Source organism: Psittacula echo (assembly GCF_963264785.1).
Source record: "Psittacula echo genome assembly, chromosome: 4".
Classification (NCBI taxonomy): domain Eukaryota; kingdom Metazoa; phylum Chordata; class Aves; order Psittaciformes; family Psittacidae; genus Psittacula; species Psittacula echo.
Window position 1 is genome coordinate 56688154 of NC_137738.1, and position 15279 is coordinate 56703432.

A 15279-nucleotide genomic window follows, 5' to 3' on the forward strand; every position below is an offset into this window, starting at 1 on the left:
CAGAAGTGCCACAAAAAGAATTTAATGAATGTTCATAAGGCATTCAGATATTATAGTCATGAGCGCTATAATAGAAGCTGCTAGGAAATTAGTCATCCACGTAATTTTTATAACTTGTATTGAGAGCAGAGACTAAACAATATACAATAAATAAACCCTATCTACGCAATGACAAAACAAAATAGAGGCTAACTATTCAGTGATCAGCATTCATATTAACACTGTAAGAAACACTGGATGTGGCCATGTAATTAAAGATGGTATCGTATTGGACTTTCCTGAAAATGGCTGAGTTGATGCCAGGAAAGCAATATTAATATTCCCATCTCCTAACTTCGGAGTTCTTGACTTTACAGTTACAGTTTTCTATGACTGTTGATTTCGAGACATTTAAAATATAAACCTTATATACTGATGAAGCTTTTCTTTATCTGTTTTAGCTATTGCACAAGCTTTCTCATTCCAGAAGAAACTGGGATATATTTGGTTTCATTACATATAGTACCTATTTTTCATTGTCCTCATCCAAGACTATTGCTCAATGTTTTGTTCTCAGTCGAAGAAACCTTTTCTTCTCCTCATAGCCTAATATGGCAGGCACATTAACACACTCCTGTTAACCTTCTGGAGGGCCAGATAGCCTGTTTCATGGAATCATAGAATGGTTTAGGTTGGAAGCGACCTTAAAGATCATCTAGTTCCGATCTCCCTGCCCATGCAGGGTCAGTTAGGATTAGGAGAGAGTTGAATACTGGTGTTCCAGTGTGACTTATGGCTGCTGAGGGGCTGTCCAAGGAAGATCAAAGCTGCAAAAAGCAGCTTGCAGGCTAAGGCTCAAACCAGGTCTAGTATTAATGTTAAGGCATGGATTTAGGATTAGAAGAGTGATAAACCCTGGAGCTCCAGTTTGAATAAAGCTGGTAGGGTCTGCCCCAGAAAAGACTTGTCTCCCAAGAAGTGTTTTTTCTGGACAAAGACTGGTGAGCTTTGGCTAAAGCTCAGCATGCACCTTGCGTTATAGTCATGAGTTAGAGTGTTGGGGATTTAGGATAGATCAAGCGTAGAGGTCCAATGTAATGGGTGGAGGGAAAGCTATAAAAGGGCTGTTCAAACAATCATAGAATCAACTAGGTTGTAAAAAGCCTTTAAGATCATCAAGTCCAACCATTACCCCAGGAGTGCCAAGACCACCATTAAACCACCACTGAGGGCCTCATCTACAAAGTTTTTTAACACTTCCAGGGACCATGATTCCATCACTTCCTTGGTATGCTGCAAAAAAATCCCCAAACCCCCAGTGTTTCCCCTGACAGCTTTTTCTTCTGGACTATGGCTGGGAATTCTTTTGTTTGGGTTTAACTTTGAGCGCTGGATAGAGTTACTTTCAGGAGAGAAAAAGAGCCTCTAGTTCCCAGATTAGTTGAGATCTTCTGTTAAATCATCAGTGTCTGCCTTGAATGAGTGCATTACACTGATACAATCAGAAGGGGATATTGCATTAGTGGGAGGACACACAGGGAATCAAACTAATTTTGTAGATTCTTTTTTTGGATGGGGTTATTGGTGTTTTTTTTCTTTTTCCACTGGGGTTTCATCTTCTTCTAGGCATGTTGCCACACACTGGAAACTTTTCCGGTGGTATAGCATTGCAGAACTTTGGCTCCCTTTGCTTAGCGATTCTGTCAGTGTCTATGTGGCATACGATAACCCTTGGCCTGTGTTACTCTTCCTCTCTTCTACTTTCCTGCCATATCTTTCCACTGTAAGAAAAAAGATGCAGAAACAGAAGTACCTTTTTTTTTTTTTTTTATTGTAGCAGATTTTTATATAGCAAAGCAGAGGAAGACAAAAAGCAGAGGCATCATCTGTTCGAAGTAAGGACTGTGCTTGTTACAGCACCTAAATGAAGACAGTTTTTTCTGTCCTCAAAGTCCTCCTATATATGATGACCAGACCTGACCTAGAGGCAGGCTGGAATTTTTAATGAAGGGATTCCTGAGACCAATGAATAGTTTGGAAACCAGGTATTTTGAGGAAGCTGCTGAAACAGTCCCCAAAAGCATATCTGGCATTCTACCCTGAAAAGGGAGCTGGGATGTTGGATGCAGTGCTGGCCAAGAAAGCAATGTTCCTTGGTCCCACTGACAGAAGAGCACCATTACTGTGCTAATCAGATAGCTTCTGCTAGAAACAGAGATTTATACCCAAGTCCGAATGCCCTCATTTGTGGCATACCTGGTAATCTACTGATCCTGCATTGACAGTTGTGACCCAGAGTGATCTGGTTGCAAACTGAGGTTCAGAGTGAAGCTGGGTGAACTGCTAACTCAACCTTCTCCTGAGCTGTCTAGTACCAATATAGCACACTAAAGTCAGAGAAAGAGCTGGTTAAATGATTTGTGCAACGCATCTGCTTGAAGTTTTAGTTCTGCTTTGCCAAGCATTGTGTTTCAAAACCTTCATCTGTCTTTGAGCTATAAAACACAAACAGATCTGCCAAGGATTGGGTGTTGTTTTGGTCTGACCTTTGTATCCCACAGAACAATATGTCATGGTGAGCAATTACTTTGATTCATTATTACTCTTTGGAGCACTTTCCCCTCTAAGAAACACACTTTTGAATGAAGTATAATATTAAGCCTTTTGAAGCATAAGTTCTATCACTAGAAATTGAAATAAGCCCTTCACGCTTCATAAAAGGAATTTAAACTTCCATTTATAATGAAAATAGTATTTTAAATTCGGATGTGCTTCTGTTAAAAAAAGTTAAATTAAATTATTTGCTTTGAGGTTAAGGGGTTATTTTTCACAACTGTTATTGCTTTTGGTACTGTATGATTACTATTGCAAACTCAATGACTTTGAACTAAGAATCCCATATTCAAGTGCTATTAAAAGTAATTTTCCTTGTATTTTTCTGAAACATTTTAGTCAGATCGTATAAAGTCAGGCAAATGAGGTAATACGCAATATATGTCCACTTTTCACTCTCCATAATAATTGCTTCAGTTACACTTACCTTCTCAAATACTGTTGCTCAAATTATCTTCTTTTGCAAGTCAGAATCTTTTAACTGCTATGTTTACCTGGAGTCAGAACCAACATATTACATATCCTCCATATAATCTTGAATAGTAAATTCATATTAATGTGAATAAAGTTTTCCCAAACTAATAAACATAAACATGTAATTTGAAATATTTTGAAGTCAAAGGAACAGATACAGATGCCTAAATATAATAAGTACTTATGTATCTTTTTCCAAAATTGTAGTCTATACTGTAGACAAGGCTTTACACACTCAGGTGTGATACTATTTTTTCCCAAATAAACCAACCGTTTCCTCATGTTGCCTACATTGTATTACTGCTCATGTTTTCAGCTTTGGTGACTTGAGTTACTACACTATCAGTGTATATACAAATACTGGGCCATGTAAAGATTATACTTGTGGCTATCCTGAACATAAAATTCAACCTTACTAACAATGCTTTGGAAGCTTTTTTGGCTTCGGTACAAAATGAAATCCTTTTGAAAGGGTTCTATCCTCTTAACCTGTGCAGAAAGGAGACATAAAATTATACACCTCTTGTTATACACTCTTATGAGAATCAGTCACTTTGGATATTACTAAGTTAGATCTTCTAGTTCAAGGAGGAAAGCATCAGTTCAATTTTTTTTTCAGATCATGTAGTTTGTTAGTTTTCCGGTGTTCTTATCAGAGAAGGTGCATTTAGATATTTCAGAAGGATTCGAATTCAGTGTTTAGGGTACGTAAATTTTCTTTGGGACTTGTATAGGGTTGAACCTATACTCTGTCCTCTCATTCCTTTGACCAGAACCTCAGTTAAGGATTTGAACATTGACTGCTTAGTTTTCTTCAGTCTAATTAATGAATTAATTTAATTCATTAGTTGAATTAATGAACATATTTAACTAAATAAAATTACTACTAACACGTTCTGGCTTTCTAATGAGATTCCTCTCCTTGCCAAATACATATCAAGGCCCATTTTATCCAAATCATCTTCAAGTCAGAGGACAGGAATGCAGTCTGGAATATCTGGGTTTCATTTTCTTTTGTTAACACAGCATATTCAGTGTAGGTTGGCGCCGTCTGTATTTGCCTCTTTGTATTTCCTCTTTATTCATACAAACCCATTTTTCATTCCTCATGCTTGCTCAGCCAAGGTGTCACCCAACGTTCTCATTTATTTCCTCCATTCCATTTGATGATTACAAGCCTTGCAGATACTGAAGTAGTTTTTGCTGATGACTCCTTTCGTACTTTCCACTAGTAATTGACAAGTCAAGTAGTTAATTGAATAGGCAACTTACGTGTGGTGCGATACATTGATTTATCTAAAAAGTCTGCATAATAGATTTAGCTGTGATTAATTTAAAAGGAGTTGTCCTGTGAGTATATGGCACATTTCTGATCAGAATTTATCACCATTTGCTTCAAATAAGGGGTGGAGCTAATCTTGGAAAGAGCTTTGTGGGTTTGCTGGATGGAAGCTGAATGCTGCCCCAGTTGAAAATGCTGACTCATCTCAGTCTTATTTCCATTTAATTTACACTCAGCACAAAGCAACAAAAATGCTAAATAGTACCTTGAAAGGAGCAAACTAAAGGTCTTACTTAAATGAGTCCTTGTGAACTACAAGGCTTTGTGAAAGAGGAAAAATATGTTTTAAAAGGTATATATAGGAATAGATTTTCACAGAACATGGATGTTGAGATGTTTACCGTGATTTGAGGGACATACTGGTTTTGTTTGTCTAACAGCAGCAGAGCTGAAAAACTGCCAGTAACTCATTTGACGTATCAACGTGGCAGTGGAGTGGGGAAGGCTGCAAGGTGGTTTATATCTTGGAGCCTGTGAGCCCTTCTGCAGCTTTAGAGAATTTTTGACTTTTAAGATAATGGGATGTTAACATATACCTGCACCTCTACATAGCTCAAGTGGCATCAATGGACTTAGCACCAATTTCTGCCACAGTAACTTTGGCATAATATCTTGGTGAATTTTTCCTGGGACAAGACCAGTCTATTGCTTCTTGTTCCCTTGAAATTAGTAGGGCTTTCCATCAGCAGTAAAATCCAGATTTCACTCAAATGTGTAAGCAATGTTTTCTAGCAATAAATTTGTTGTGTAGTTCTTGTTGGCTTTTTTCCCTCATGCTACTGAAATTTAATTAGCATAGCACAGATTATCTTCTAGTAAATATGCAGCATGTTTATAAAAGCTATGTTTTTTTCCTGGTATGTTTCACTGACTGGTAAAATTAATGTTTTTTATTTGTTCAGATGGTTTTTTGGCCCAATCAAACGAGCAGATGCTGAGAGACAGCTGTCAAGTCTTGGAAACCAGGCAGGAGCCTTCCTAATCCGAGAAAGTGAAAGTCTAAAAGGCGAATACTCACTTTCAGGTATATTCTAGTTTTTCCTCTTAAGCAATGTTTAAAAATTTCCCAGGTGATCTGGACTTTTTCATTTTTGAGAATGATAAACTCTGAGCATGAAAATGAAATTAAGTTCATAATAATATTTCTTTCCCAGGAGGTATATACAGAAAACTTGGCAAGAGTAATTTGAGTTTTTACTAACATTTTTATAGGCTTTTTTTTATTAATATGCTCACAACAGAAATTAACTTTCTTATGCTTAGGACTTCTAGTGTGCCAGCTGTCTTAAAATAGAAACTATTTTCTTGATTAAAATGCCAAAAAGTACATTAGAGTTGTACGCTACTGTTCTGATTAGTACACAAAATAAAAATTAACCATGTTGGCAGATATTTGCAGTTAAAGAAAATGAGATTTCTGCTAGAGCACGCCCTTAGGTTTATATTTATTTGTATTCAGGGGAAAAATGATAGGAAGATCTTCAAAGCTATACTGAAGAATATCATATTTCATAGAAAAGTTACTTGTAAACATCAGTAGAAAGTTAGACTTATGATGATGATGGATATTGAAATTTATAAGTCCTTTCTTTGAATCTGAAAGACTATCAAATAAGGGCACATATTTGATAATAATTGTACTTATTCACAACAAGATGACATGTCATCTTTTTCATGTCATAGATATTTGTCTTATTAGACAGTAAATGTGATTGTTTACTGTTTTTTCTCCCCACAAACTTTTTCTATCAAACGTGTCATACAGGTGTGAGTAAAGATAATTATGTTACCCCTGAGATAGCAAAGCTATATGCCCAAACTTCCTAATGTGCTCTACTTATACAATTCCTGACATCAGTAAAGACTCTAGATATTTGGGAATAAACAGTAAGTTGTCATGTAGAATTATGTCAGTAAAATGAGAGGCATCTTGTGCATAACCAAATTCGTTCGTATTGACTCCTTTTCTGCCTGGATGTTTACATGTGAGTCACCTTCTGACTGTTACAGAATCACATTAAGCAGCTTAATGAACTTTTGACACATTCTTGGTTTCTTTTCCAAATCATAAGAAAATGGTATATACCCTTAATATCTTGTGGTAATAGGAGGGCTGGTTTTTATTGTCAAGACAAAGAAATGTATGTTGCCTGTGGAGTGAAATACAGGGAAGTTTATGGAATAGACATGATATTTACAGTTCTGGGAGAGTTCATTCCATAGTCTTCAGCTTGCCCTCCAAGAAATTTGTTCTTGCCAAGAAGCACTTATAAGAGAGTTAACATCAGCAAGGAATCAGACTGCTCCCGAACTGTGACAGAACTGACCTCTGTGGTGCACACTTTTACCCAAAGACTGTATTATAGCTGCAGACCTTTCAAAATGCTTTTCCTCTATATGCCAACTTATCCCTGTCTTACTTGCTTCAGCTTCAAGTGTTCTTCATCAGTGAACTGATTTCATCCAAGGACTGGGCTAGACCAATAACAGTGTGGCATTATGCAGGGGAGGATAGATAGGCCTGTATTATCTGCTTAATGCTGAGAGTTATTCTTTTTATTATTCTCCAACTGTAGCCTTCTAAAAAAAGATACAAAATCTTAATTCTTTACCCTTCATCCTGACTAATTCTGTAACAGGAAGGCAGCAGTACTTTATGTAAACTATGAGGTACTGCCGAGAAAAATCCATGAGAATGAAAATAAATATCAGGCCAGCTTTTGTGGTAGGATGAGATTGCCCTTTGATGCTGCTGTTTAATTTTTTCCTTACCAATTGTGGATAGAAGCTATAGTCTATCTGCTTCAATATATTTGATTCAATTATACAAGCTTGTGGTAGACATTTTTCAGGATTCTTATAAGCTTATCCAGGAACAGGAGATTTGATGATTGCTGAGAACAGCAAGATATCAAACCATCAATGTGGATTTCTTCCATGCTGGTTTGATTGATGAATGAAGGGAAGAGTGGTGCTGAAAAACATAATATATGGGGGGCAAGGCTCCAGCTCCAGGAGCCAGCTCTCCTTCATACACAAACATGGCCTGTCCTCTGAGCATGTATGCATGTATATATGTGTCATCTGAGATTTATTAGACATCTGTGCTTTTAGGCAGAGAAAGGGAATAAACTCTGAAGCAGTCTGTATTAATGACATGATTTACCAGTGCTGCTAGATCTTTTAGCAGCTCCCCAGACTTGAACGTAATTTAGCCTCAACATGCTACTTCATCCTGAAGAGCTAAATATTATTTGCTGCTCACTGAATAGGCTTGAGTGAATGACATCTGTTTGTGTTGCGCAAAGTTTTTTGCTTCAAACCTAACAGTATACATAATGGTCTAGACATTGTATGTCCATAATCTCACTACTTATGTTTACTTTTGGGAGAGCTAGTTCATTCTAAAGCAAATGATGAAGTGCATTGTACTGTGGGGAGTATTAATTGGAAGAAAGATTGTTTAGTCCACCAGATGCTATGGAAAAGGCAGTTTTATGACTTTCTCCTCTTTGTTCCACCAGAAGGAGTTATGAGACACTCAAAGCTGAGGCAGAAAAGCAGTGTTTTCTTGAGGAATGTTGGTTCAGAACTATTTCTTTTCAAAGCTTTTGAATGGCTTCTACCTCCATCACAGCTGGTACACCAGCAGGGGGGAAGTCAAAGCCTGATATTTTGGAAATTTTTGTGTCCCTAATTTATATTTCCAATTTTTTCAGTGCAGAAAGAATAGACCCGGAAGGTCCCATCCTCTGTAGGACTGGTTGCATTTGCTTTACCTTCTACTGCTCATTTGGTTTAATTCCACAGTAGATGATAATGTGAAGAGTGACAACCTGGCTTTCAGAATTAAGGTCTTTAAGGAAATATCATAATTCTCTGTCCAGCCTAACATTTAGGTGTAATAAATACAAGAATGAAAAGAAGTTGAAAAGAGGAGAGATTTTTACCCAAGCACCCATAAACTGATTTTATGATTTTCAAGCTGGATTTCATACTCATATGTGCAATGTATTAGAAACTTAATGGTAATGAAGGAGACAAATGATCTCCTTACGAAAAAAAAAAGAAAAAAAAAAGAAAAGGAAAATAAATAAACACTACCTTTCATTAAAATGACACTTTTCACTTCTAACTTGATTTGATGGGAAAACTCACAGTTTTTAAGATTTACATGATAAACGACTATTTAAATTAAAAACAAAAAGTCATGTTCAGAGAGGTTTTCCTCATCTGTGAATGGTTAAATGGGAAACTCATCAAGCCAGATAGGACGCTGAGATGTGTTGCTATAATTTTAAAGTGTTTGACATTTTAAAAATAGGTTTTCCCATTTTAAAAATGCACATGTTGTCGACAGATTTTTATGTTGATGACTCCAGCATCTGGTGTGAAATGTATTAAATTTTAAACATGTTGGTGCCATCTTAGACGTTGCCTCTTTTTAATTAAAAGCCATAATTTAGATGTGCTCAGCTTAATTGAGTGTCATTGCCAATGATAGCAGGAGGCTCTCTACTTCCCCCCTCACTGAATAATGGTATCTGAAAGACCAAAGGCATTAAATGACAATGTAAATGGTTTATGTTTTCTTCCTTTTTTTTTTTTTTTTTCATGTTCTTTAAAAGGATTGTGTGGTTTTCTCTAGGCCAGACTTGGTTTCAACACAGGGAAGAGTAGGTTGTTGTTTAAGAAAACAGACTGGTAGGAGTGGCAAAATCATGGCCATAGCAGGAGAACGATTTTGGATCAGCCCCTGCACGGGTTCTGTGCTGGTGAGAGTGATCTCAGAAGCCACCCTCCTCTCACATCCACTTGGCATGGAGAATGAGCACAGCTTCTGTTGGCAGTGCTGCACTGCCAGTGCTGCAGAGGACTGCTGACAGGAGAAGTGCTGGAACACTGGTTGTGATGGTGCCTTAGTGTCCCCAGGATTGATCTGGTGAAGATGTGAATGCTGCTGATGCCACTATAAATTTTTCTGCCCTGGGGAGGGAGAAGTAAATTATTTATTCTCATTCTTGGGATGGCAAAACCTATTTCTGCATGGCCCAACCTTATGAAGATAGGAAGCAGGGAAAGGAGAATGTTTCTGTTAAACTGAAACATGAAGAAATCTAATGGGGAGCTGTCATTCTTTTGGGAAGGACAAGTTGAGAAGAAAACCACTTCAGGCTTCAAACCCAGCTGCTCTCCAGTCGTGTGAATCTGAAGTTGTGACCCTGTTCTACTTAGCAGTTTGGCAGGGATGTAGGGAAGACTGAAGGCACTTCCCTGAGTGACACGTACCCTGAGTGGTATTGGTCAGAGGAGGCACACTGTGATTCAGTGCTGCAAGTGTGCAATGCAGGATTTGTACAGCCAGAATCAGCCCTGGGATAGAAGTAAAAAAACCCCTACCAAATACAGCACTAAGCTGCTTATCACAAGAAGAGATAGTATCAGTGCAGAAATTCCCTCCAGCTTCTCTACATGCATCACCGCCTGACCTGGAGACTGCCAGTTGTAAGACTTTAAGCAAGGCTTATTTAAGAAATTAAAGCACTTCCTTCTAATCAGCTCTTGCATTAATATTAGCTGCTTCACAAATAATGATTATAATGCTGCTGATAAATTAAGTAGGTAGTCAAACTACTGTTGCTAGTGATACAGAACTGAGACTGGATTAACAGTCATCCTGCTGGCCTGTTATTCAGTGCATCTGTCGTGGTTTAAATCCAGCCACGCAGATCATTCACTCTCTCCCCCTCTTCCTTCCCCCACTCCCGGAGGGATGGGAAGGAGAATCAAAAGAATGTAACTCCCACGGGTTGAGATAAGAACAGTCCAGTAACTAAGGTATAACACAAATCACTACTGCTACCACCAATAATAATAATGATAAAGGAAATAACAAGGGGAGAGAATACAATACCACCCACCAATCTATAACTAGCCCAACCCAGCAGTGAACCAGCCCTTCCGGGTAGCTCCCAGTTACATCCCCGGGCATGACGTGCTGTGGTATGGAATACCTCTTTGGCTAGTTTGGGTCAGGTGTCCTGTCCCTGCTTCCTCCCAGCTTCCCCTCCTCCCTGGCAGAGCATGAGACTCACAAAGTCCTTGGTCAGAGTAAACATTTGAGCAGTAACTAAAAACAACTGTGTTATCATCGCTGTTCCCAGGCTGAAAGTCAAAACTACTAAGAAGCAGAAAAAATGCCTGCTACTGCTGGACCCAGGACAGCATCATAAATGGCAGTTCATTTGGCCAGATGCATTTTTCCTGTGAACTTTGGAAAACTCATTACATTTTCAGCCTGTTGTTACTGAATTACCCTTTCTTTCATATTGCTTCAACCCCCTTTCTAAATGATACATCACAAAAATATATATGCATTTTATAATTAAAAATATATTAATTATGGATGTTAATTAAAAAGAAATGGAATTTGAAAAGTGTGATGTTATTATACTCTGGAGTTATATTTACAAACATTCTAGTTTTTGGTTCTCATGCAAAATTGCAAGTTCTCGGGTGTCTAAAAATATTACCTGTGGCAGATATGAAATCCCCTAATGTTTTCAACAGCTCCTTTATGCCCTCTGGTGGTCGGGGATGACAATTGCACAGTACGCTAGGAAAATATTTGATCTGACATGATAGTACTTAAGGAAAGAAAGTTTTTCCTTTGTAACTTAATCAGTTAAAAGACAAATTATAATTTATATCGCCTTTGTTAATTGCATGCAACAAAAAATTTTCTCTTTTTTTTTTTTTTTCTACATATGATGTATAGCTGTCTGCTGTATCTGCTACTATAACAAAAGTCATTGCCAAACTTCATGGAGTGTTGCCTGTATCAAAGATCTATCAGCTCTAATATGTCCGGAGGAGAGCAATATTAATATTGGGCTTTTTTATAATTAGCATTTCAAATGTACCATGCTGAGGCTGCTTTTATGATTGAAAAATATTTAAATTTTCTATTAAATTATTTAACTAAGAGTCCCCAGTGGTCAACATTACCGAATTGAATATGTTTGCTGGAATTTTGGCTACTGAAATACATACTGCAGGTAAAGAGCAGAAGGCCTTTTCCCTATGCCTCCCTTTTGCTTTTCAGACTTCTGTCTTGTGCAAGGGGCTTGAGAACTGGACAATGGCAATCTCCCAAACTGATGGATGTGGAAGGAGACACCTGGTCTATTGCAAAGGTGTAATGTTTGGTGATGAGGACCAGGATGGCAACTGAGGCAACCTCCTTCCTTTGAGATATCTTTCTGCATCCATCTTATTGTTTAAAATGCAGGCTGGGAGACCGCTCTGATTTTTCTCCCCTTTTTTTACCTGTTGCTACGTGCCTTTTACCAAAATTAGGTGCTTCACATTTAGTCCTACTCCAGTGTTTCTCCTTCTGACCTATTCCCCAAGCTCACTAGATTATTCCCATTTGCCTTTTTTTCTCGATTCTCAGTCTCACTGGTCCCCAGCCTGATTAGGCAGCCTGTTTCCCTTCACCTTGCTTCCACACCAGCTCTAACAGGTGACAAAAATACCTCTCCACACCTTCAAATACTCGTCTCACTTAATCTCATTACAGCTTGCTACTATTCCTTGAGCTCTAAGCATTTTTCCGCCTGCAATTCCTAGGATCTGAAAACCTCCTTCTCCTGATGCATGTATCTTCTGTTTGAGATGCAGAAAATTTATCACACTACTTATCATTGTTCATTGTTCACTATTAATATTAGAGTTAACAGACATGACATTAGTAGTATCTAAATCCCTTACCCTTCAGTATGTAACATAAACTCTCCATTGCCCATTGGAAATGGACAGTGGTGTCTCAGTCATGGAATGTCATGCATCAGCAGCTAACTCCCAGCTCTTCAGAACTGCCCTCTCTGTTGATGCTCAGCCACCATTGCTACTACTGATATTTTTTTAATATAGGAGATCTTTAAGCTAATGGTCTCCAAACTTTTTTGATTGTGCACCCCTGTCAAAAGATTTTTGGTCTTAATCCCCAATATGCGTTCATTTATTTATTTGTAAGTCATATACATGTACTACTGTACTGATAGATTATGTACATTATAGAACATACACACACACAAAAAGGATGAGATAAAGATGAAATAAACAGCATTTTAAAGTACTTATTTTATCTTATTTATTAATGGTACAAAAATACTTTTTTCCCCACCCCAATGGATTCTCTTGAGTACTCCCTGGGTTGCATGCACTCTGCTTTCAACACTGTTGCTCAAAGTCATATATGATGGAGACATCAGAAATGGCCATTACAAGCCTAGTATTCCTTAAATAATGCACTAGATGAATGACAGTCCATTTTTCATTTGTCTGTCTCTGGTCTTTGCTGGTCCAGATCTACACCAAGCATGCAGTGACATGCTTCTTTCTGATACATCTAAAGAATGCTCACACAGTCACAGGGGAGGACACTTTGGGTGTCATGAAATGTGTGCAAATAACCTGCAGAGGGTGAGGAGAACAAAGTCTTATTGATTAGGAAAAAACAGATTAGAATAAAATACATTTCAAGGGAAAGAAAGTCACCAGCTACTTGAAACAGAGCATTATTGGCCTGTTTTTTACATATTCCAAACATGCACAAAATGCAGTAAAACCAATGGAAGATGTGAGTGCTTTGCAGAGAATCATGGCCATGTGGAGGTTATATCTGTTTGCTCTAAAATGCCTGCCGGCCCAGCAGCTGCTATTTGGAATGTTAACACTGACAAATGAAATATTAAAAACTGATTAAATGATTCAATTAGATGCCTCTGGCTGTTTTTGCTGTCCTAAATGATGGAAAGTATGAGCTGCCTCAAAACAGATGTATTTATATATTTTTGTGTAAATTCTTATGTTGTAAGGAAGAATCTCCATACCTAAACAGCTGAAGACTTATAGGCTAAGTATGTTAGGTATCTAAACAGTGAACTTTGGTTTGAAAGATATTTTTCTAGCTGTCATCTTTGAAACTAAAATAAATTATTTTAAGGTCCTCATAAATATATTTAGGAACCATATGATGCTTTGGCCATAGGTTATATTGTACCACTGCTATAATTCCTGGAAACTTAATATGTTTAAATTTTCTTAGTTTTTGATGGTGTGTCTGTAAAGCACTACAGGATCAGAAAGCTGGATGAAGGAGGCTTTTTCCTAAGCAGAAGGAAAACTTTCAAAACTCTGAATGAGTTTGTTGACTATTATAGTAAGAACAGTGATGGCCTCTGCGTCGTGCTTGGAAAGCCATGCCCAAAGGTAAGAGTGGATGCTGCACTATGCAATGCACTTTTTGCAAGCTAACTTATCAGAGATCAGGCAGAAGGTGTTAACCCCATATCTGCTTCTACCAGTTCAAAATGCTGATGATCTGCCTATTTTCAGAAAGTTCTGGGTAGTGCTACTCTTTCATTCTTGAAGCTGACATGTTAATAATAAAACACTATGGTGTTTTGGACAAACTGTCATGTAGTGTAGGAGAAAATATGCCACATCATGATTTATGAATACTTTTTTATAAATGTATATGGAGATGAAATCTCCAATGTCATAACTCTAGCTGTCCATAAGTAATTACAGAGACAAAACCACAAGGTTCAAGCAAGCAATACGTCACTGTTGGAAAAGCTTGCTAGAGGGATGATTTCTAATTTTTACTTTTAATGGCAGAGTATTTTCTTTGGAGTATTTCCTATTTCTCACAAAAAAAAGAATACCCAGGATGTGGGCTGTATTTTATGTTCTCAGCTCACTTTATCACATGTGTGTACTATAAGGAAACATTATTTATATCAGTTATGACTTTACATGACATAGTTAACAACAACTTGCATATGCTGTTGAAAAAATATTAGAAGTATCAATTACTGTATTATTTATTTTCCTTTACCAGGTACAAATTCCTACTACTTTTGATTTGTCATATAAAACTGTTGATCAGTGGGAGATAGACCGAAAATCTCTGAATTTTTTGAAAAAATTAGGATCTGGTCAGTTTGGTGAGGTATGGGAAGGACTGTGGAATAATACCACCCCCGTGGCAATCAAAACATTAAAACCAGGTATGTGAGTTACTTTTAAATGCTAATAATATGAAATGCTAGCAAGGGTGATCCTTTATTTTTAAAATGCTACTGAACGGACAGCCTTTCTGTATATGCAACCATTCTTAAAACCTATGCACTTAAACATGAAGGTTAGTACAGATCAAGGTCCAGATATTTTTTGGTATTTTGGATTAAAATTTTGTACAGTTTTCTATTTCCATATGAACTGAAATCATTCAACGTCTATATTACATAAAAAGGCAACCCTAGCAAGGACATCTCTTTAGTATGGTCTTGCTTGTATGGTCTTGCTTGTAGGGAATTGAATGACTGCATTTCATCAATCTACTACTTGTTTGTCATCTGCAGAATTTCTTCTACTGACTTAGATGCTATATTATAATGATTCCTTTGGTAATATAGAATACGTACTATGTTCAGTTTGTATTTAAGAAGTGCTTTAATGTTAATATTGATCAATTGCGATTTCTCAAAATTTTTAACACTCAATATTTGCATATAATATAGGCTTGTTACTAATACAGCTTTTAACATTTTTCTTAATTATTTTTTATTTACTTCAAGTAATTTGTGCATTCTAAATTGACAACGTTAAATACCTGCCAACAGATGGCAAGAACCACATAGATAAGTGTCGTGGTTTAAACCACAACAATAAGAAAGGTAGCCTGGATGATATATGTGTTTTTTAAAAAAGAGATAATATAATGAGCTGCGGTTAATTGAAAAAGCTTTTGCTGGGCATTTATGATCATGTTTCAGGAAGCAGAACAGATTCAGATCTTT

The 15279-nt window shown here is 37.2% G+C and overlaps 1 protein-coding gene across 1 annotated transcript in view; it reads left to right on the top strand.

Annotated features, from left to right (window-relative positions):
• The window catches only part of FRK (fyn related Src family tyrosine kinase), a gene marked incomplete at both ends in the record, with an annotated part of 52210 nt that overhangs the window by 18097 nt on the left and 18834 nt on the right, over positions 1-15279 (top strand). The window contains 3 exons of the mRNA XM_080615897.1: positions 5311-5432; positions 13521-13684; positions 14319-14487. Of these exons, the coding sequence (XP_080472023.1) occupies positions 5311-5432; positions 13521-13684; positions 14319-14487 (455 nt within the window). The remainder of the gene's footprint in view (positions 1-5310; positions 5433-13520; positions 13685-14318; positions 14488-15279) is intronic.